This window comes from Orcinus orca, chromosome 2, assembly GCF_937001465.1.
Source record: "Orcinus orca chromosome 2, mOrcOrc1.1, whole genome shotgun sequence".
Classification (NCBI taxonomy): Eukaryota; Metazoa; Chordata; class Mammalia; order Artiodactyla; family Delphinidae; genus Orcinus; species Orcinus orca.
Window position 1 is genome coordinate 113,984,517 of NC_064560.1, and position 24,107 is coordinate 114,008,623.

Sequence of the window (24,107 nt, forward strand, 5' to 3'; positions counted from 1 at the left end):
TACCTGCAGGCCTGGTCGAAGGGCTGCCAACCTCACGAGGTGAAAATATATCAATCCGGAGCGTCCAGTCCTAGCTGAATGGCAGAAAACCAAGCGTAGTGATTGGTATCTGTCTACTAAAACTCCGGACCACTCTCGTTATTCAATCAAGAAATATTTATTGTAAAACCATAATGTGTTAGAACCATACTACATGCAAGGGATATAACAGTGAACAAGGCAGACACAGACACTGCCTTCCCAGAGTTCACAGTTTATTGAAGAAGACAGACAAGTAAACAGAATTTAAATACCGTGTGATAAAATGACTACAAGAAGGAGTTCATGACAGGCCTTTGTAAGAGCACAGGAGGTCTGGAAAGGCTTTTCATGAGATGATATCTAAGTGAGACAGAAAGACTTGATGTTACAAAGGAAGAGTGTCTAGGTAAAGGAAACAAGAGATGGAAAAGTCCAAATATGAGATTGCGTTGAGCATTTGGGGAAGTTGTTCTGTGCACCGGGGATGGAGAAGTTGAGGGGAAGACAGTGGAGAGAGATGAGGCTGAGAGGTAGGCAGAGAACCTTGTGATTCTGGTTGTTGCTGTTTGAAAGTGTGGAGCAGGTGGGTTGTCTTCTGAAAGCCTTATATTCTACAGATCCTGTCTGTCAGAGCTCAGAATTCATTTGGATCCTAAATCTTCCTGCTACAAGAATGCTCTGTATGTGACATTTATTGAGAGCCCGTGGTATACAGCGTGTAGAACTGGCAACAGTCCACAAAATAATAGGTTACTGTAAAACTAATTGAAAATCAACAGATAATTACTAATTATCCAGTGTGTATTGTGGAAGGCAATAGAATATAAACAGTTACCCCAATTGATTACTAAAATAATTATTAAATCAGGTTAAAATTGGAAATATTTCTGAAGAAAAAATTCAAGTAGTAGTTGTTTCAAACCTTCATTCCTAAAACTTAAGTAAAATATGCTATTTACAAAGCGCTTTTATATGCATTTTGATTCTTCCAACAACTCTGAGGGATAGGTAGGTGATATTAGTCCCTCCATTCTTTAGTTGAAGACACTGAAAATTTTTTTAAAGGGGGGAAGAAAAAGGGAAAAACAGATACCTTATCCAAAGACAAGTGCAGTCAGCTAGTAAGAAATACAATCAGGATTCAAGTCCTCCTCCTGCTCATTACATCACATCCTACTGTGTCCTATGACAGTGTTACTATTGTTAGATGTTAAGATTAGAAAGGTTACTGGTAGTAAGCCTAACTGCTTTTGCAATTTAGTTAACATTTTAACACCGTTTACATCCAGCAGTCACTTTCTGCTAGCCTTTTTTTCTGCAGCATCAAAAGATCAAATGAGATTATTTATGTTTTCCTTTCTCCTTAAATGGTAGTTGTTAATGTCATTAAGCTTCAATAGCCCTGCCCAAGATTTTAGAATAAAATAAAGGTTTAAAAATATGGACTTTAAAAAAAGTGTGAAGTATATTTAGATGCAAAGCATTAACCATAGGAAAAAAATAATGCAAAAAACTAGTGGCATGTATCTGTTTTTTGGTTTTTTTAATAAATTTATTTATTTTTGGCTGCGTTGGGTCTTCGTTGCTGCGCGTGGGCTTTTCTCTAGTTGTGGCGAACGGGGGCTACTCTTCGTTGCGGTGTGCAGGCTTCTCATTGCAGTGGCTTCTCTTGTTGCAGAGCACAGGCTCTAGGCGCATGGGCTTCAGTAGTTGTGGCACACAGACTTCAGTAGTTGTGGCTCATGGGCTCTAGAGCACAGGCTCAGTAGTTGTGGCGCACGGGCTTCGTTGCTCCGCGGCATGTGGGTTCTTCCAGGACCAGGGCTCGAACCCGTGTCCCCTGCATTGGCAGGCGGATTCTCAACCACTGTGCCACCAGGAAAGCCCCTGTTTTCTTTTTAAATTTAATTTAATTTAATTTATTTTTTTATACAGCAGGTTCTTGTTAGTCATCCATTTTATACACATCAGTGTATACATGTCAATCCCAATCTCCCAGTTCATCCCACCCCACCCCCCACTTCCCCCCCTTGGTGTCCATACGTTTGTTCTCTACATCTGTGTCTCTATTTCTGCCTTGCAAACCAGTTCATCTGTACCATTTTTCTAGATTCCACATATATGCATTAATATACGATATTTGTTTTTCTCTTTCTGACTTACTTCACTCTGTATGACAGTCTCCAGGTCCATCCATGTCTCTACAAATGACCCAGTTTTGTTCCTTTTTATGGCCGAGTAATATTCCATTGTATATATGTACCACATCTTCTTTATCCATTCGTCTGTCAATGGGCATTTAGGTTGCTTCCATGACTTGGCTATTGTAAACAGTGCTGCAATGAACATTGGGGTGCATGTGTCTTTTTGAATTATGGTGTTCTCTGGGTATTTGCCCAGTAGTGGGATTGCTGTGTCATATGGTAATTCTATTTTTAGTTTTTTAAGGAACCTCCATACTGTTCTCCATAGTGGCTGTATCAATTTACACTCCCACCAACAGTGCAAGAGGGTTCCCTTTTCTCCACACCCTCTCCGGCATTTGTTGTTTGTAGATTTTCTGATGATGCCCATTCTGCCTGGTGTGAGGTGATACCTCATGGTAATTTTGATTTGCATTTCTCTAATAATTAGTGATGTTGAGCAGCTTTTCACATGCCTCTTGGCCATCTGTATGTCTTGTTTGGGCGTGTATCTGTTTAAACTGTTCAGAACTATGCTATATGAAAACATTAAAAATAATCCTATTTATCATTTAATCACTAAGTAATGTAATACAAGTATCTTGAATCTTCAACAGTTTTTCAGTAGATCCCTTATTCCAGAATATATGGAATATATATTTACCTTTTACCTGATATATAAGGCATGTGCACTTCAGAATCCATTCTAATTAATCCTATCTCTATGAGTTATATGTTTTTTATCACTCTTATAGCAACTCACTAAGAAAGTAATATTTATAATAAATATTAAAATATCAGAGCTGTCATCTAGCTCCAATTTTGCAATCACTTGATGGCAATGACCATCTAAAACATAACATGGTCAAAACTAAATTTAATTTTCTCTCAAACCTGTTTCTCAGTGTTCTCCAAATTACAGAATACAGTTTTTCTTTCTTATGTCTAACATCCAATCCATTGTAAATGCAATAATCTAAACCTTTGAAATATATCCTGAATCTAAACACTTTTCGTCACCTCAGCTACCTCCCTAGTTCAAGAACCATCATTGCTCACCTGGAATACTGTAACATCGCTCACCTGTAACAGTCTTTAAAGTCTTCCTGCTTCATTCTTTAACCTCCTTCAATCTTTCCAACACAGTAGTCAGACTGATCATTTTAAAAGTCTTTATAAATTTTCCATCACACTTAAAATAAAATCTAACGTCTTTACTATGACATGAAAAACCATTAGCTGACTCTTGGCTACCTCACTGACCACATTCCCTACCTCTTGTACTCCAGTCATATTGGCCAACTAACTGTTCTTTGAAAAAGTGTATTCTTGCATAAAGGGCTTTGTATTTGTTGTTTCCTCTGCCTCTAATTCTCTTCCCCCAGACCTGTGCTATTCAATAGCCACTAACCACATGTGGCTACTGAGCACTTGAAATGTGGCTAGTGTGGTGGAGGAAGTTAATTTTTAATTTTACTTAATTTTACTTAACTTAAATTTCAAAATTAATACTTGAGTGACTGCTTAACAGTGTTTACATTTAGGGTAATGAAAAAGTTCTGGAACTAGATAGTGGTGATGGCTGCACAACACTGTGAATTTACTTAATGCCACTGAATTGTACATTTTAAATGTAAATGTGCAACGGTAAATTTTATGTGTTTTTTACTACAAGGAGCTGAAAACTTAGGTCCACACAAAACCTGCACACAAATGTTTACAGTAGCTTTATTCCTAATTGCCAAAACTTGGAGTAAACAATATGTCTTTCAGTAGGTGACTGTGTAAAAAACGGTGGTACATCCATACTATGGAATATTATTCAGCTAAAAAGAAATGAGCTATCAAGCCATGAAAGGACATGGATGAATCTTAAAATGCATATTACTAAGTGAAAGAAGCCAATCTGAAAAGGCTATATACGGTATGACTCAAATTATATATACTATATGACTCCAATTATATGGCTTTATGGAAAACTCAAAACTTTGGAGACAGTAAAAAGATAAGTGGTTTCCAGGGGTTTGGTAAGGGAGGAGGAATAAGTGGAATATAAGGGATTTTTAGGGCAGTGAAACGATTATGATACTATAATGATGGATACATGTCATTATACATTTGTCCAAATCCATAGAATGTACAAGTATTAATCCTAACATAAACTAAGGACTTTAGCTGATAATGATGTGTCAGTGTTGGTTTATGAATTGTAACAATTTTACACTGGTGCAGGATGTTGGTGGGGAAAGCTGTGTGTGTGTGTGCATGTGTGTGCGCACGCAGTAATAGGGTATGTGGTGACTCTGCTTTCTATTCCATTTTGCTGTCAAGCTAAAACTGCCCTAAAAAGTAAAGTCTATTTTAAGTATGCTTGGAACCTGAGTATGTAAATATACTTATTCAACTATAAGTTTAATGAACTCTAAATACCAATAAAATATTTTCAGTGGCAATTTAGTGTCCAAAATGAGATGTACTGTAAGTACAAAATATACACTAGATTTCAGATTTAGTACAAAAGAATGTAAAATATCTCAGTAGTATTCTCTATTGATTTCATGTTGAAATGGTAATATTTTTGGTTAAATATCAGAATTTCACCTGTTTTTAAAGGTGGAGAAAAATTTAAATTATAGGTGACTTGCATTATTTCTATTAAGTAGTTTTGCACAGGTTATTCAAATGGCTTGTTCTCACACCACCTCTTCAGAAAGGCCCTCCCTGATTATCCTATCTAAAATAGCACTCTTCCATCACTATTTATTCAGATCTATTTTTCTCATAGCATTTATCACTGTGAGTATAGAAAATAATTATCTATCTCTCCCTCTGGCATATAAGCTCCATGAAGGCAGTGACTTTGTCAGTGTTGTATCCCCAGTACTCAGAACAGTTCTCTACTTAATAAGTAATTGAAAACATGATCCATGTTCTTTCATGATGGACTCTTTAGGCTTATGTGTTAGGGAATGGAGTGGACAGCATCTTGAATACTTAATAAATATTTGAAAAATGAATCCCAAATCCACATTTCAGGGTCTCTCAGCATTTCAGCCCTCCATTTCCAAACACTTACAGAACAACTACACTTGTATTGCTTTAAGTTCATTCTATTGCCATCTCCAATCTGCTATTAAACCCATCCAATGAATTTTTCATTTCAGTTATAGTACTTTGCAGTTCTAGAATTCCCATTAAGGTTGGGGAACTCCTATAAGCCGAGCAGCCAAAAAAAAAAAAAACAAAGATACACACACACACACACACAATAGAATTCCCATTACATTTTTTGTAACTTTTGTTTCTGTGCTGAGATTCTCTATCTGTTCACTCATATTTTCATTTAATCTTTGAACATATTTTTAATACCAAGGCCATCTCAATTTTTCTAAATATGGATCACAATTTCTTGTGTCTTTGTACTTCTAGTAGTTTTCCATTGAATACCAGATATTGTGTATATCTTGTAGAAATTCTGAATTGTATTATCTTCTTCTGAAAAGTGATGATTCTTGTTTTAGCAGGTACTTCAGTTACTGAGTGGTCACCTTAAACTAGTGTAGGCTTGGTTTTTTTTTTTTTTTTTTTGTAGGCTTGGTTTTATGCTTTGTTAGTTCTTATCTGTGGAAAGGAGTTTCATAAGTTCTAACTTGGCAGGACTCAAATCTCCATACTCTGTCTCCCATGTCAATGGTGTCAGAGCATGTTATGGCAGTCTACAGTAGGTCTTACTCTAGGGCATGGTCTTTACTCCTAAGGGGCAACCTTTCTAGTGTTTCAGCTGGATGCCACAGTTGTTAAGGAGATTTGCATCTTGTCAGGCCCAGACACCCAATGTCCCTTAGCACTCTTTTTATGCCATCACTGCTTCACCTCTGGTATCTGTTCCATTCTCAAGTTTGTCACAACTGCTATTCAGTACACATGAGGTGGTTTTGCTATGGTTATATACAGCCTGTCCTCAGCCATGGACTTGTGGGGACCCCTATATGGATTTCTGGGGCCACCTCTCTGAATTGCTTCCTTCTCTGATGCCCCATCCCATAATTTCCAATATTTCAGCTGCTCCCCACTGTGATCTCTATCTTCCTGGCTTAGCACTCCAGCCTCTCTACACCGCTGGAAGCCCAGTGATTGTGGGGCTCAACTGCTTAAGTTTCCCTTATCTCAGAAATTTCAGTTTTGTGCTACCTGAAAACAGTTGCTTAATATATCTTGTCCAGTTTTATAGTTGCTCCTAATCCAGGAGGTCTAGGTAAGTTACTAAATCATAGCCAGAAGCAGAAGTCTCCCTTTCCTCAGATTTTTTGAAGTGGAACTAAGAGGAGGAGCCCCTTTAAAGTGGCAAAACTAGGAAAACATGACCTGCTAGAAATCTTGGTTAGAGCTTTGAGCAGGGGAGCTGGTCTGAGAGAATGAAGAACAAGTAGAGGGAAGCAGAAATGGGAGCTGGTGAAACAAGTTGGCAGCATTCAAGTCCTTGTTTCAATTGTCTTCAAGTCCAGGAGACACCTGCCCTATATGCAGTTTGCTTACATGGACCATTAAATTCCCTCTTTTTTCTGGGATAGTTGGTTTAGTTTTCATTTGGAACCCTTAGCGAGGAGAATCGTTTAAAAGGAACTAGATGTATTCCAATTAGAACTGAATGTTGATGGCCCACATGTGATGTTAAGACTCAGTAACCTAAACTTTGGAAATGTATTTGTGTCACACTGTTTGTCTTATTAAAACCATACAGTAAGACATGTGAAAGAACGGAAGTTTCCAAGGTCAGCCATTATGGGAAGTGACTACCTTCCTCATGTTTTTGTTTTTATTTTTTTTTAAACATTCTCTGCCCTAATATTCTAGCAAATTTTGTTGTTACAGGATGATACAAATGAGAAGTCAAAAAGTCATACAATCTTATTTTTTTAAATAGAGGTATATGCTTGAGAAATGACTTTGAAGTCATATTTACATTTTCCCTGGAACCATCTTCCAATGTATATTTTATATTCTGCATATTCTCTTTATGGGTCAGTAACAAATAACCTAAACTTACGAGGTTCTCCCTAAGCTTACCCCTTCCATACCTCTTTAGCCTCATTTGTCTTCTCCTTGCTCATGATACTCTAGCCTTACAACTGCAATGTTTCAGTTATGTGAAAACCTGATTATTTGGAACTTTATAGACCTTGGAACCTTGGAACTTTGTTTTATTTATAATAGCTCTTATCACTATTTAAAATTATCTGATTCAAGTATTTACCTGTATATTGTCTGACTGCTCCCACTTGAATGTAAGCTCTATGAGAACAGAAACCTGGTCTACCTTATTTACTACAGTATTCTTACTAAGTAGAACAACGCTGGGCACATAGGAAGCACTCAGAATTTGCTGAATAAACTAGCATTACAGTAAACAGTGCTAGTGTAAAAATTTCTGCCATTCTAGTTTAGCTTAGCTTAAAATGAGTTCTAAATTTACTCAAATTTTAGTGTTAAAATCTAACTGCATCACATGAGTGTGATGTGTGTATATGTATCAGAATCAGCAAAATAGTAAAACAAGTTTAATTTTTAATTTATTAGAACCCAGTAAGTGATGGTTTTAAAAGCAGAGTTTCCATCAAATTAACACTTAATTCAGGGCAAAAATACATTTAAAAAACGTAAATCTTAAGGCAGAAGTAAAACGTTATAAAACCAGCATGTCTAATACAGACTGTAGAATGTCAGAATTTTAAGAGATTCACATAGTATTTTATAGCAATAAAATGTTAATACAGTCAAAAATATTATCAATTGATCCAAGATTTCTCAGTTTATAAAATGTCTAGACTGATAATTGAAGAAATTTTGCTGTGTAAGTAATAGCTACCATATAACCAAGTGATTGTTTTTATGACAGAGGAACTAAGGCAGGAAATTTCATGGTTTTCATTTGTAAAGATTTTACAGTATTAAATATAAAGTATTACTAGGAATTTGTTTTAGATTCATCTTCCCACCCTAACTTCCAAAAGGTGTAAATCAATTCGCTTTAACTCCACTTAAAAAAATCCTGTGAACTATCATACCTATTCATTATAGGCCTAACTCTACAGCAAAGCCATGAATTACTAACTTTGATATGGTAGAAAAAACAATTTTAGTAAGTCACTACATCTTTTCTGGGTTGCTAAATAATTTAAAACTGAAGTCTAAGAATTTCTGCACCTCCAATAAATGAACAACCTTTTTTTTGTTTTGTTTTTTTTAATCTCTGTAAGTTTGAATTTTGACTAGAACCTGAGTACGGGGTGGGGGGGAAGCATCTTATGTTCATGTGCAATTAACAGTAGCCCTTCTGAAACACAGAGTTAACAAGCTTAAATTTCTCATGATCAAAACCTTTTATTTGGGGGGAGGGGGATAAGATTTAGAAGTTCTTTCAATCAGAAAACAAGGATTAGCTAGCTTACACGTTCTACTGAAGTGTCAAAAAAGACAAATGCATTTAAAATAATTTTGTAAGTCTAGCAAATATGAGGTTTATGGGTTCTTAACTAACATATTAAGTAAATACAAAGGTTCTTCATCTTTATTACAAACTTTTAAGCTATTTTAATAAAATGGCTGTAGATCTCACTGTACTTCTACTTATCTGTGCATTAATAAAAATCTGTTAAAATTGCTTATTTAATACTTCTGGAAAAGTCTAGTCAAATAAGATCACTAAAACTACCAGAGACGCTTTGAAATACTGATTGCAAATTCATTTCAAGGTTGATTTAGCCTCTTTCAGAATCTGGCATTTAAATCATTAATATCTTCACCAACTTTAACTCTGAAAATATAAAAATTTTAGCCAGTAACGGCTAAACCGTACTGGTATTACCTGAAAAAATAAAAATTGAAAGTACATCATCGATCATGCATTTCACAATTTCATGAACTAAGTAAGGTAAAACTCATAAATATTGTTATGTCTTTGCAGGTTATCTCAGCTTCCATCAGGCCTCAGCTGAAAGCTTATCTGCCGAAACACATCATTACTCATGTAAAATAAAAAGAGTAGGGAAGTGATTTTGTACATTGCTGCCCAGTGTTTGGCTTTCAGGTTCCCCTCTTTCATGCAACTATTCTAGGTATGATTCCTTGAACAGCATGAGATGAGGGGTGGATAGAACAGAACACCTGTTGGGCTAACAAGCATGTATTAGTGTATTAAAAGTTTTCCAGTTGAATAATTGTTCTCTTTGTGGTTATGCTATGTGCAACATATAAACTGTACAATCATTTTTCCTGTTTGTCTATTTGTGGAAAGAATTAGGCTCAATAAAATGTAAAATATACATTAGTTTGCTTTAAATGCAAAGATTACAGTTTTGCTTACTTTGTTTTTGGCTCAACTGTAACATAACCCCAAAGTCTCTGCTTTAATAATACAATATGAAAAGTTCACATATGTACATGGGTACATTCCTTCATTTAAAATTTTCCTTAAATCTATCTCAATGTATCTTTACAACTGATACAACTGATCTTTACAACAAAAGTCAAAATCGACAAAGTAGAAATGATTCCATTTTACAGCACTTTAGGTTTTCTGAAGTTTTCCTTTACGGCTTAAAGGGCATCATTGAAATGTTGCTTTCCATAGTCTGCAGGATCCATTTGCAGTTCTTGTTCTTCATCATCTGTAAGGAAAATAATCAGGTATCAAGAATATTATTTTTAAAATCACTTACAGAAATCCAATCAAATAATCTCTCTCTTTTATTTTCTTCCTTCAGCCTTAATGTAGTTTTCTACTCGTTATCTTACACCTCTGTAAATGCTGTTCTGTTTCTTAGTTGCTTGGCAAATGAGTGAAAAGTCTGTAACTGTTTTGGAAAATCACTTAATTTTAACAAATCTTTTGATGATAGAGAAAAAAGAAAGAAGGGAAGGAAGAAAAGAAGAAAAGGTGGGGGGAGAGAGAGAAAGGAAAGAAGAAAGGAAGAAGGGAAAAGAAAGAGGATGAAAGAAATAAGTAGAGTAGATAGCAAAGCTTTAGGATTCCACAAGCACTGAAGAATTGATCCTTTTATGTAAATATATTATTTCTATATAGATGAAAGTTAGTCCTTTAAAGCTTTGGTAGAAATCGTTCTTTATACATTTTCATGCCTTTAAAAACCAAACATTTTTTCTAATAGTAAAATTAATCCATAGTCATCAAGTAAAAATTAGAAAATAAAATAAAAGTTACTCATGATCCCCAAATTTAGCGTTTAAATGAATTTCTTTGCTATTCTGCAAATAGCTTACCAGCAACTTCCTAAATGGAGTATGTTAAAAAACAACCTTTTCTTTACTGAAAAGAAAAAAACTATCACACAATATTATTAGACACTAACATCCTCAAAGTCACTTTGAGTAGCTATACTAAATGACTCCATATAGTGCTTCAGAGTTCGACTTATTTGGCTATTGACAGGTTTTTCTGGGTCCTTCTCGGCTATCACCTGTCACTTCACTACTCTCAGCTTAACTACCAACAACAATTCTTCTCTTCCTTTCTAATTTTATAGTTATTTCTATCTTCAAGTTTTGAAATAAGACTGCTCAGAGTATTAAAATTAGTATTTTAATTAGAGCTTAAGAGGCTCCCTTTTTAGTACATTGTTGCTGTTTTTTTGCGGCACGCGGGCCTCTCACTGTTGTGGCCTCTCCCGTTGCGAAGCACAGGCTCCGGACGCGCAGGCTCAGCGGCCATTGGCTCACGGGCCCAGCCGCTCCGCGGCATGTGGGATCTTCCCGGACCGGGGCACGAACCCATGTCCCCTGCATTGGCGGAGGACTCTCAACCACTGAGCCACCTGGGAAGCCCGTACATGGTTTTTAATGACATCTTTTGGCTCCTCCACAGCCTTAAAAATAACTTTTGTTACTTTCTGGTTCACAGTTACAATTACCCAATAGTTTAGTTTTTGATATATTGAAGTATTACTATCATAACTGTCTGGGTATATATTTTAAAGAGGGGTTGGATTCCAAATTCATATGTATACTATAGCTATCTCCAATCTATTCTTTTAGGTTTGATAGGTTTTCCACTCTCAGTTTCTCTAGTATATTGTATGGTAACATTTTGTTCAAGAAAGATGCCATGTGGTGTATGTACTCTGTACGTGTATTTGTATGTACCATGTAGTGTAAGTACTATGTGTAAACTTTCCATAATGATGTGTTCTTATTTCTTCTTTACATTTAGTTATTAGAAATGCCAAACAAACCAACTTTCTCTCACCTTTCAATAACTTTCCTGTTAAATTTACAGAAATTCTCTTTTAGAATTGCAGGCAATCATTCTTCATATTCTAGCAAATTGATCTCATATTTTTAATACTGTAATTCAATAGCAATGATAACCCCAAATCTGTTAGGTGCAAAGGCTGAAATTACATCCATAATCACATTTGTATTTTGAAAATATACTAATCATTCTCTTATCAAAGAACTCTTCATACTTTAAAAAATTATCTTGGTTTTAAAAAGGAAAATAATCACTGGCACCTCTCCAGAAAGCTCTCCTTAGGACCCATGTTATGGGACCTCACTGTATGGCTATAAACACATCTTTTAGGACTTTAGTAATTAAATGAAGACAATCACCATGGAGCAGTGGGAAAAGCTACTATATAAAGAAGAATTTCTAGAAATTTACAGGAAAGTTATTCAAAGGAAAAAATGATGTTACTTTTTGAGATTTTTAAATAAATAATTGTAAAGAGAAAACAAGATAACAGCAAAGGTCTAGGAACAGAAAAACAACCCTAGTCCTGGCTCAGGCACTTAACAAACATGATCTAGTTCCTAAATCTCTTTAGACTTCTAATTACCTTCTCGGTAGACTAGGGTAACAACTATTTTTCCAACTTCAAAGTAAATTAATGCATAGGAAGGCAGTCTTTACTTCCGAAGTCCTCTATAAATATAAGGAGGAGTTTGTTGGTTTTATTAACTTATGCTCTTTAGCAAAGTTTTAATATGGTGCCTTCACATTGCTTTTTCATAATTTCATAGGACTTCTGATTGCCTTTCTCTTACATTGAGCTACCATTTACATTAACTAGAGTCTACTTTCAGTGTAGCTATTCCAACCAGAATTCATGTTTCTACCAACAACCTCTTTGCATTTATCTATGACAAAATTACCTAACCAAATCTGATATACAATAACAGCCACTAAATACAATTATATGGACTGATATTTTATTTCATTTTACAAAGAAGCAAAATCTGTAAATAACTCATCAACATAAAGTGACTATTAAATATAAAGATACTTATAATTTATCAAATAATTTCTAAATTCCCTCTTAAGTCAAGAAAGGACCACCTCCATAAAGCAAGCTCTACCAAGCAAGAATGCCTTGGGGAAATAAGGCAGTGAGCCTCCATTAAAATGTACAAATTAGGGCTTCCCTGGTGGCGCAGTGGTTGAGAGTCTGCCTGCCGATGCAGGGGACACGGGTTTGTGCCCTGGTCCGGGAAGATCCCACATGCCATGGAGCGGCTGGGCCCGTGAGCCATGGCCGCTGAGCCTGTGGCCACAACGGGAGAGGCCACAACAGTGAGAGGCTCACGTACCGCAAAAAAAAAAAAAAAAAAAAAAAAGTACAAATTAATCCACAGGCCAAAGTGCAATTGTCCTCTAAAGCAGGCAACCCAGGGAAAAAACTCTACACTTGCTTTTACTTTTTAAAAAATTGTTTTATTCAACACTTACACAGTGCTTACAGTGTGAAAGATCCTGTTCTAAGTGCTGAATAAATATTTAAATCATACAATCCACATAACAATTGTTGAGTTAGGTAACTATATTTATCCCTAGTTTACAGATAAGGATTTCAAGGCATAGAGGTATAGGTAATTCACAAGGTCACAGAGCTAGTAAGTGGTGGAGCTAGGATTAAAATCTAGGCAGTCTGGCTCCAGAATCCGGGCACTTAGGCACTATGCTAAACTTCCTTCCATAGGTATACTTAGTAATGTGCATTTCATATTCTATTAAACAAACTTGGAACTTCTATGGCATTAAAGATAAGAGTAAAGGGAATTTGTAAACATCCATATCATTTTTATAATAAAGAATGAATTAAAAGATATATCTATCAGATGTGTAGTGTTTCCAGAGTTAATCTTTTAGTTAACCTTTTCATTGGATCATTAGCAGAAGTCAGGGAAAAAATGTTTACACCAATGTAAATAATATAATATTTCTTTTAGGATGCTTCAGGAAACCAGGAATTAAAAATCAAAATAAACCAGGATTGTAAACACAGGAAAAACAGGCTTCACTTAATTTTACAGAATTAAGTGAATCTGTAGGCAGTACTGACCCAAATGATCAATATGCACAAACAGGCATCAGAGATAAAGCTGGAATTCTTTAGCTCCCTATTGGCAGAGATGCTGTCAAAGCCTCCATTTAATAGTCCAGAATTTCGGAGACCAAAGTCAGTGTCTTTAGCTGAAGCTAGAACCTCAGTCCTGCAGCTGGAATGTCTAATACTAGGGACCCAACAGCTTGAGAAAAAACAAAACAAAACAAAAAAACACAACTGCTTCTAATACCAGGGAGAGCAGAGCAGAGCCCCTACTGGTAGAAACATTAAAGTGCTTCTGAAGTGCATGCTTCAATTTTTGAAATCTCTGGCTGCAGAGTTTCAATGGGAGCATAAAGTTTCCACTTTTCTTTCTAGGGTTTGGGGGAAGATGTTATTTTAGATGCTGAAATATGAAACACATTTGTCCCTAATACTTGTGTTACAGTGAATCCACTATGAATGTGACCACAAAATTTTAGAACTAAGAAGGATCATCTATGTATTCTAGTTCAACACCCTTACATTACAGATGAAGAAATGGTGGCCCAGAGAGTATAAGTGACTAGAAAAGCAATACACAGCTGGTCTCCTAGTTCTAAGGCTAATGGTTTTTTCCACTCTACTGCCTGCTTTCGCTGAAAGTGCAAACTGACCTAGGAACCCAACCATTATTTTTACACTGAAGCTATGAAGAAATGCTTTTAAATACTCTAATTTAATAATAAACATTTGGAATACATATTGTTGATAAACTAGGGAAGAACCATAATTCTCACTCTCCACTTTTTAGACAGTTAATACTATACCTAAAGAATCTCTGAAAACATGTTTAAAATTATTTGGTATTAAATATCCAAGTCTCCAGTATTCCTTTTTAGTCAGTTCACCCAAACTTCTCTCTCTGTATTTGCTGGAGCAGATGTTCTTACATCTTTCTGTTCCCTATGACAAAGGAGTCCCTTAGTAGCTGCACTATCCTTCTGCTGCTATCATCTAGTGAACCTCAAAATGGGATAAAAAAAATGTTAAATGGCAATCTCCAGCTCAAGTAAGATTCACTTGCAAATGAGGAAACCCCCAAATTTAACCATCCCCTCCCTACTTCATTGAGAATATCATCTTAGGTCATTTCCTTATATTCCCGAGAATCAATGGATTTATTCTCTTGTGAAAGGAAAAGGAGGGGTTGAATGAGGGTACCGGGGACCTAAAGTAGAAAGTGGCAATGAGAACTAGGGGTGGGAGAGGGAGAAGAGCATAGGAAAGAGAGAGAGAAGGCACTGAAGATAAATGTATCTATTATGGATAAAAATCATAAAAATATCAAATGAGAACTTTGTGATAAAAGTCATCAACATTAAGATAGCCAAAATATAAGAAATAATTTTCAATACCACTGAAATTAATTGTTCTAATAAAAACCTCAAAATTATACAATGAGATGATAGAAGCTTCTATGAAAGAAAAACAGAGAATGTTTAAAGTGTAAACCAAGCAAGATTATAAGACCAGAAGTTAATGGGTTATTAACCTAGTCACAGTTGTAAGAATAAAAACTCAATGAGAAAGGCATAAAATGATCAGTTAACAGTATTTATTGAGGGCCCTAGGTACGCTAAGGACTACTGTGGGGGTGGGGGCTGAATATGAAGGCAGAAAAGGATACAAACAAAATAGAAGGCAAAATAAATGAAAATTCCTGCCCTCCAAGAGCTTACAATCTAATTGGTGATACGATATGCATGCATGAAAAAGCCTTAAAACTAAGTTATAAATAATTGCAAATAAATATAATCCAAACAAATTACAAAAGCAATGAGAAAGAAATGGTAAGATTTATGAAAAATGGATGAGATTGAAGAAAAATGGATGAGTACAATTTTTTCACTGATACCAAAAAGTGTTTGAGAATTTCTCATTAACATCCGTATATAACTCCTAGCATTTATTAATCTCTTTCTAATCCAATAACCATTCTTCCCAAACTAGAATGTACTAACAAAATAATGCCTAGGTGGAAGTCAGAGTCTCTAGTTTTCCTTTTTCTATTAACTATGTAGTATTCTAGGACAACTATATTTTCTTCTGAGTTTTACAGAAACAATTCTTGTCAGGAACCTAAATAACATTTAATTACTTTAAAAAGAGTTAAGGAAGAAATCAAGATAGGTTACATTGAAAAATATTTCATGCAATGTATTATAAAATTGAATACTTCACACATTAAGTTCATAATCAATTTTTATAGAAAAGAGAAAAAGCTCCATAAATGCTACTAAATGATATAAGCAGGCAGAAAACAGGCCTAAGAACTTGCAATAAAGCAACATACTCTGATATGCATGCGTGGGTAGGGGTGCATGCAAACAAGTAGATTCTGAACTTTCACTAAGTTAAAAGTTCAGAAGGAACACAGTTAACAAGGAAAATATGTTGAATCTGTGTATTAAACACAAAACAGACAAATCTTCAAAAACTGATTGTTTAGTATAAATTTTAAGCCTCTCAGAACAAATTTCAAAAAGAGCCTTCCTATGCTGAATCATTAGTGAAATAATCCTGTCTTCATTGTGGACGAGACCATTCCCTTTGTGGCTGGCTGGTTAATATCTGTACTTAGAATGATGAAATGCTTTCAGATGAGAAATTGGAAAAGATTTTTTTCTGGGAGTATTTGCCTTAGGTAAAGTCTAGAGCCATTTTAAACAATTTAATTCTAAAATTTCTGAAGAGTCTGAGTTTCAGATTGTAACTATAAACACTAATATATATCACATAATAACTAAAAATGAAAAAAATTAAAATGATTTATTTAAAGGTCTACAAATACCACTATCATAAAATTGTTTTCCAAAATAAAATTGAAAAACTGCACAGAACCTCTCTGTATTAAGACTGTACTGCTATTAAGTGGGGAAAATTCTACACAAATTCAACCAAAAAACTTAGAGGTGGGTTTCACGGTCACAGCATGGAGGCCAGGCCCACGCTCACCTTGGACGTCTTCCTCTCCACCATCACCATCTTCTTCCTCATTGTAAGCCAGCTCAGCCTGCTTGTCTGCCTCATACTCACCTACGTTACCATCATCCCCATTATAATCCGCCAGTTTAGAGCCATGCTGCGGATCAACAGGGGATTCATTCTCATCAAAGAATCGGCCTGTGAAGTAGGTAGAGGATTAATTCAAGAGTGAAGAGAGAAGAAAAGAAGGGACCTATACTGGAGGTAGACCAGAAAGTAGACAAGTGAAACCTGGCAATTTTCAGGATACTGGTTATAAAAAAAAGATACACTTTCTGAAGGTTATCCAAGATAAAAGGAAATAAGAATGAAGACCGAAAATAATTTTAAGAATTTCTCTTTTGTGTTAATTCCAGTACTTGCTGCTTAAGGTTTGAATGTTTTCTTAAAGAAAAGGGCACACTTTTCAGAATTGTTTTCCTAATAACCAACAACTTCTCTGACAGAAGTATTTGTCTAATTTAACACTTTAGGAGAAGAATAAATAATTTTATTACTAGATACAATACATATTTGAAATCTGTAGTCATTTACTGCTTTGTGAAACATCACTTTCCACGAATAATTTTGATAACTTTTCTTATCAGAATAAATGAGTACCGTGTAAGCTAGTTTCTTTTTGGAAAATAAGACAAACTAACATACTGGAGGGCTATTTTAAGTTTCTTCACTAACAGTGATTCACTATAGTCATGGATTTCCAAGGAGGGATGGCAAAGAGAGTAAACTATCAGAATCCCTAGTGGTATGTGTTTTGAAAAACATCCCAAGTAATTCTGATTTATTCTTTCTCATTTCCTGAACAATATTTCTAAAAGTCAATGACAGAGGAAGCTTAAGAAAGTTGACTGACATGAGGCTCTTATATTATATTCATAGCAGTTAGAAATCAAGAAGAGCAACAGACATAACACCTACTGTAGAAAGCTATTCAACAATATTCAACAAATGGACATTGAAAATAAAAATGCTAGGCAAACTAAGGTGTGACTCACAACACAAGTTAAACTCTACTTTGACACTGAAGTGGCAAAAAAGTAAATTTAATAAATCCCTAAAATATGAATAACATTAACTTACTGATGATGTAAGAATTTAAGACTTTTTTAGAAATTATAAACACTTTCTATGATAGGTTTAAAAATTTTCAAATTATATTTTTAAAATCCACATTGCAATGAGACAAACTTCCTCTGCTTGGAAAGAAAAGTTAAGTATAAAGAGAAAGAATTATGGAGGTATTGGTCAATTCTACAGATGGCTCACCACATCATCAGGCCAATATATTTCTAATTGCTGTGTAAAGAGTCATTCAGGAAATATCAAAATACATAAACAGCTTATACAACTCAATATCAAAAACACAAACAACCTGATTAAAAAATGGGCTGAATAAACATTTTTCCAAAGAGGACATACAGATGGCCAACAGGCACATGAAAAGATGCTCAACAACGCTAATTACTAGAGACATGCAAATCAAAACCACAATGAGGTATTACCTCACACCAATCAGAAAGGCTGTCATCAAAAAGTCTATAAATAATAAATGCTGGAAAGGGTGTGGAGAAAAGGGAATTGTTGTGCCCTGTTGGTGGGAAAAAGTAAATTGGTGCAGCCACTGTGGGAAACAGCATGGAAGTTCCTTAAAAAACTAAAAATAGGGCTTCCCTGGTGGCACAGTGGTTAAGAATCCACGTGCCAATGCAGGGGACACGGGTTTGAGCCCTGGTCCGGGAAGATCCCACATGCTGTGGAGCAACTAAGCCCGTGTGCCACAACTACTGAGCCTGCACTCTAGAGCCCGCGAGCCACAACTACTGAGCCAGCATGCTGCAACTACTGAAGCCCACATGCCTAGAGCCCGTGCTCCACAACAAGAGAAGCCACAATGAGAAGCCTGTGCACCACAATGAAGAGGAGCCCCCACTCACCACAACTAGAGAAAGCCTGTGCACAGCCAAGACCCAACACAGCCAAAAGTAAATAAAATTAATTAATTAAAAACCTAAAAACTAAAAATAGGGCTTCCCTGGTGGCACAGTGGTTAAGAATCTGCCTGCCAATGCAGGGGACACGGGTTCAAGCCCTGGTCCTGGAAGATCTCACATGCCGTGGAGCAACTAAGCCTGTGCGCCACAACTACTGAGCCTGCGCTCTAGAGACCACGAGCCACAACTACTGAGCCTGCATGCCACAACTACTGATGCCTGTGCACCTAGAGCCTGTGCTCTGCAACAATAGAAGCCACCGCAATGAGAAGCCTGCGCACCACAATGAAGAGTAGCCCCCGCTCACCGCAACTAGAGAGAGCCCACGTGCAGCAACGAAGACCCAAGGCAGCCTAAAATAAATTAAAAAAATAAAACAAAACAAAAAAACCCCCTAAAAATAGGGACTTCCCTGGCAGTCCAGTGGTTAAGATTCTGACTCCCAATGCAGGGGGCACAGGTTTGATCCCTGGTTGGGGAACTAAGATCCCACATTTGGCACTGTGTGTCCTAAAAAAAAAAAACAAAAAAAAACCTACCATATAATCCAGCAATTTCAGTCTTGGGTATATATCTGAAGAAAATGCAAACACTAATTCAAAAAGATACATGTACCCCCCAATGTTCATAGCAATATTATTTACAATAGCTAAGATACGGAAGCAATCTAAGTGTCCATCAATAGATGAATGGATAAAGAAGATGTGGTATATATATATACAATGGAATACTACTTAACCATAAAAAAGAATGAAAATTTTGCCATTTGCAACAACATGGATGGACAGGGAGGGTATTATGCTTAGTGAAATAAGTCAGACAGAGAAAGATACATACTGTATGTTATCACTTATACGTGGAATCTAAAAAATAAAACTAATGAATATAACAAAACAGAAACAGACTTGCAGATACAAAGAACAAACTAGCAACAACGAAGATCCAACGCAGCCAAAAATAAATAAATAAATTAAAAAAAAAAAAAGAACAAACTAGTGGTTACCAGTGGGGAGAGAAAAGGGGGGAGGTACAAGATAGGAGTAGGGGATTAAGAAGTACAAAGTACTATATACAGAATAATTAAGCTATAAGGATATATTGTCCAACACTGGGAATAGAGCCAACATTTTATAATAACGTTAAATGGAGCATAATCTATAAAAATTTTGAATCACCATGTTGTACACCTGAAAATAATGTAATATTGTAAATCAGCTATACCACAATTAAAAAAATAGTCTATCAGGAAAATAGTTAAAAAATAAATCATACTCACATAGGCTTTTTTTTGGTGGGGGGGGCAGTAAAAAAAAAAAGGGGGACTGAAGTAAATGGGGATAATGAAAAAGAGCATAAAGTCATCTTAAATCTATTCTAGAATAGAGTTGGGTATGTACAATAAATAAATGGAAAAGTTGATAAAAGAGTTAGAGAAAAGAAATGGATATACAAGAGTTAAGAAGGATAAAAGGATATACAAGAGTTATATAAAAGGATATACAAGAGTTAACAAGAGAAGAATAGGTAAGCTATTTGTGAGAAAGACCCTGTCTCCTAATGATAGTTATACAAAACAAAACATTTTGGTGTCTTTTATTATTATCTGTTTCTCTAATGATAACATAAATGATGCCAATGTAAGAAAGAAAAAAGGGAGATTTATAGAAATCTATATTTTCTTTTTTTAATATGCAATATTATGGACAAAATACCTGGAGCAGTTAAATCATCTTTATGCAATGTGAAATTGCTGTTTTAAATATATAAACATTTTGATATGGTACTTACCAGTGAGTTTCTCAAGGTACATTATTTCCTCCAAGAAAATATTTTCATTTTTTATGAGAATTATGAAATATAGAAGACCAAAAAATTAGTCTAAAAAAGTTATTGCAAAATATAGTTAATTTAACTAATATTATAAGGACATGGTATATTAATCAAAGAAATGGTCGACCTGTACCTATTATAATATTCCAACAGAACAATTTACAAAGTTTCTTCTCTTTTTTTAAAAGGTGTTTGGTGTTCTGACTAGCCTGAATTCAGTCATAAAATTTTCATACTACAGTTACAGTGACCTACAGAGATAATAAGAAAATCACTAACAAGAATGGATGACCACAATAGTAATTCATACAGTACAATAGACAACAAGAGACAAAAAAACAGAGCCAACTACATAAAATTGCCAGTCAAGTTGGGGATATCAAACTTCACAGTAGACAGTGAATGAATATGGCTATATAAATAAAATGCATGATGCTGATCAATATAACAGACTGCTAAATTATATATTAGGCATCATATTTGCAAAAAATTATACAAGGGAGAAATCAGTGTGGGTTAGAGCTAGAAAGGAAGGTTTCAAAAAAGAGGCAATCAGGTTTCTATAGTGTAGTGGTTATCATGTTTGCCTCACAAAAAAGAGGCAAATATATTGGACCATGACAGAGAGAAGGAAAGGAGCATTCAAATAAGAACGAAGATGGAGTATTCAGGAGACAGTAAAGAGATTAATTTGACTGGATTTATATTAGGAAGCAGAAAGATGAAGTCTGAAAGATGAAGTTTGAATTGGGAATAATTATGGAAGACCTTTAAAGTCAGAGATTTTAAAAGGCTTCCTATATCTACTTCACAAGGTCATTGTACACTGCAAAGAAAGGCTTGTCTTCAGGACTGGTCCTTGGCTTGATTGTGGGATATAACTTCTGAGCCCTTGAGCCATGCTTACCAGTTTGATTGGACAAATTTATCCTAATGAAGTGATTCATGGTGAATATTTGTTTTTGCTAGGTGGAGGCAGGCAGGTCTAGAGTCTGAATAGCTGACCTCAGTCACGTGGGCACTACATGACTACATGAGGATACTATATGAATGACCCCCAATAAAAACCCTGGACACCAAGGATCACATGAGCTTCCCTGGTTGGCAACACTTCACATGTGTTTTGTCACACTTCTTTGCTGGAGACTGGAAGGAGACACCTGGAAGCTTACATCTGCTTTTTCCTAGACCTTGCTCCATGAGCTTTTCCATTTACCAATTTTAATCTCTGTCCTTCTGCTGTACTAAACTATAACTCCTCTGGGTCCTGTGAACTCTTCTATTGAATCATCAAGCCTCAGGGTGGTCTTGGGGGACTCCCAACACAGCACCTTAATATATCTGTTCTGCAACTTGCTTTATTCCCTCCACATTATGCTTTTGAGATTTACCAACGTTGATAAATGTAGCTTTATTCATTTATTTTAACTCCTATGTGATTCCACTGTATGTCTGGTACATACACCTTGATATTATCATACTGATGATTATTTGTTTTCAATTTTCAATGTAATAAACAATAAATATTCTTGTACATGCCTCCTTATATATAAGAACGTTTGTAGGTAACATATTAGGTGCTAAATTGCATGGTATGTACATCTTCTCACACTTATGATCGATTTTTTTGTTTGTTTTTTTGTGTTTTTTTTTGCGGTACGCAGGCCTCTCACTGTTGTGGCCTCTCCCGTTGTGGAGCACAGGCTCCGGACGTGCAGGCTCAGCGGCCATGGCTCACGGGCCCAGCCGCTCCATGGCATGTGGGATCTTCCCGGACCGGGGCACGAACCCGTGTACCCTGCATCGGCAGGTGGACTCTCAACCACTGCGCCACCAGGGAAGCCCTGATCTTTGGATTAACAAAAGTTCTTAATTTTAATAAAGCCCAATTTATCATCTTTTTCATTTATGGTTAGCTTTTTGGGGGGCTTATCTGGTTTTAGAAATCTTTGCCTACTCCACATCATGAATATATTCTCCTGTTTTCCTCCAGAAGTTTTATTAGCTTAAAATTTTAAATCTGTAATCTATCTTGAATTTAATTCTGTGTATTGTGTGAGATAGGGGAGCCAAGGTTATTATTTTTCCATTTGGCTATCCAACTGACCCAGTACTATTTATTGAGAAGACTATCCTTCCCCCCATTGCATTGCAGTATCAACTCTGTCATAAATCAAGTGACCATATATATGTAGTCAGTTCCCGTATTCTTTGTTCTGTTCCATTGGTCCATTTGTCCATTCTTGTGCAAATACCACACTGTCTGAATTACTTTATCAATAACAGTTTTTATAGTAAGTCTTGATATCTGGTAGTGGACATCAATAAGTTTTTTTCTCCTTATAGATTGTCTTGGCTATTCTTAGCAAGACACATATATGTATAGCTGAATCACTTTGCTGTATACGTGAAAGTAACACAACATTGTAAATCAACTATACGTCAAATAAAAATAGTTACCTGCAAAAAGCTAAAAAAGTTTCTTTTTAAAAATTTCATTTTATATGTTTACTGCTGACATGTAGAAATGCAATTAATTTTTATATTAATCCTATATCTAATAACTTTGCTAAATATATTTATTTAATAGTTTGTAAATTGGTTTTGAATTTTCTACATAAAAATCATCTTAATATCAGTTTTGTCAGTTTTATTTCTTCCTTTCTAATCTCTATACTGTTTATTTTCTTTTCTTGTACTGTATTTCATTGACTAGGACCTACAGTGAAAAGCTGAATAAAAGTGATGATAATGGTTATCCTAGTCGTCTTCTGGATTTCAGGGGAAATTTTTTTTTTTTTTTTTTAAAGTATCAGTTGTCTTCCAGTGCTCTGACTCTTACTTTATTTATTTATTTATGGCTGTGTTGGGTCTTCGTTTCTGTGCGAGGGCTTTCTCTAGTTGCGGCAAGCGGGGGCCACTCTTCATCGCGGTGCGCGGGCCTCTCACTGTCGCGGCCTCTCTTGTTGCGGAGCATAGGCTCCAGACGTGCAGGCTCAGTAATTGTGGCTCACGGGCTTAGTTGCTCCGCGGCATGTGGGATCTTCCCAGACCAGGGCTCGAACCCATGTCCCCTGCATTGGCAGGCGGATTCTCAACCACTGCGCCACCAGGGAAGCCCCCTTAACCATTTTTAAGTGTATAGTTCAGTGGCATTAAATACATTGACAGTGTTGTGCAACCATAACCACCATCTATGTTCAGAACTTTTTTCATCTTCCCAAACTGACACTCTGTATGCATTAAACAATACCCCCTTCCCCACCCAGCCCCCGGCAACCACCATTCTGTTTCTATGAAATTTTACTACTCTAGGTACCTCATATAAGTGGAATCACAACAGTATTTGCCTTTTGTGACTGGCTTATTTCACTTATCATAACGTGTTTTTTTTTTTTTTTTTTTTGGTACGCCCCCCTTACCCCCCGCCGCGGCCTCTCCCGTTGCGGAGCACAGACTCCGGACGCGCAGGCTCAGCGGCCATGGCCCACGGGCCCAGCCGCTCTGTGGCACGCGGGACCCTCCTGGACCGGGGCACGAACCCGCGTCCCCTGCACCAGCAGGCGGACTCCCAACCACTGCGCCACCAGGGAAGCCCTATCATAACGTTTTGAAGGTTCATCTATGTTGTAGCATGTGTCAGAATTTCATTCCTTTTTAAAGCTGAATAATATTCCATTGTACATATATGCCACATTTTGTTTATACATTCA

The 24,107-nt window shown here is 36.1% G+C and overlaps 1 protein-coding gene across 2 annotated transcripts in view; it reads right to left on the reverse strand.

Moving 5' to 3' along the window:
- Positions 1 to 7,757: 7,757 nt before the first annotated feature.
- Positions 7,758 to 24,107, reverse strand: part of GOLM2 (golgi membrane protein 2) — a 113,323-nt gene continuing 96,973 nt past the window's right edge. The window contains exons 9-10 of one of the 2 annotated variants that reach the window (XM_049706649.1): positions 16,544 to 16,711; positions 7,758 to 9,871 (exon numbers count right to left, since the gene is read on the reverse strand). In XM_049706649.1, the coding sequence (XP_049562606.1) occupies positions 9,801 to 9,871; positions 16,544 to 16,711 (239 nt within the window). In that variant the 3' untranslated portion in view covers positions 7,758 to 9,800. The remainder of the gene's footprint in view (positions 9,872 to 16,543; positions 16,712 to 24,107) is intronic. The other variant, XM_049706650.1, reaches the window with a different exon arrangement.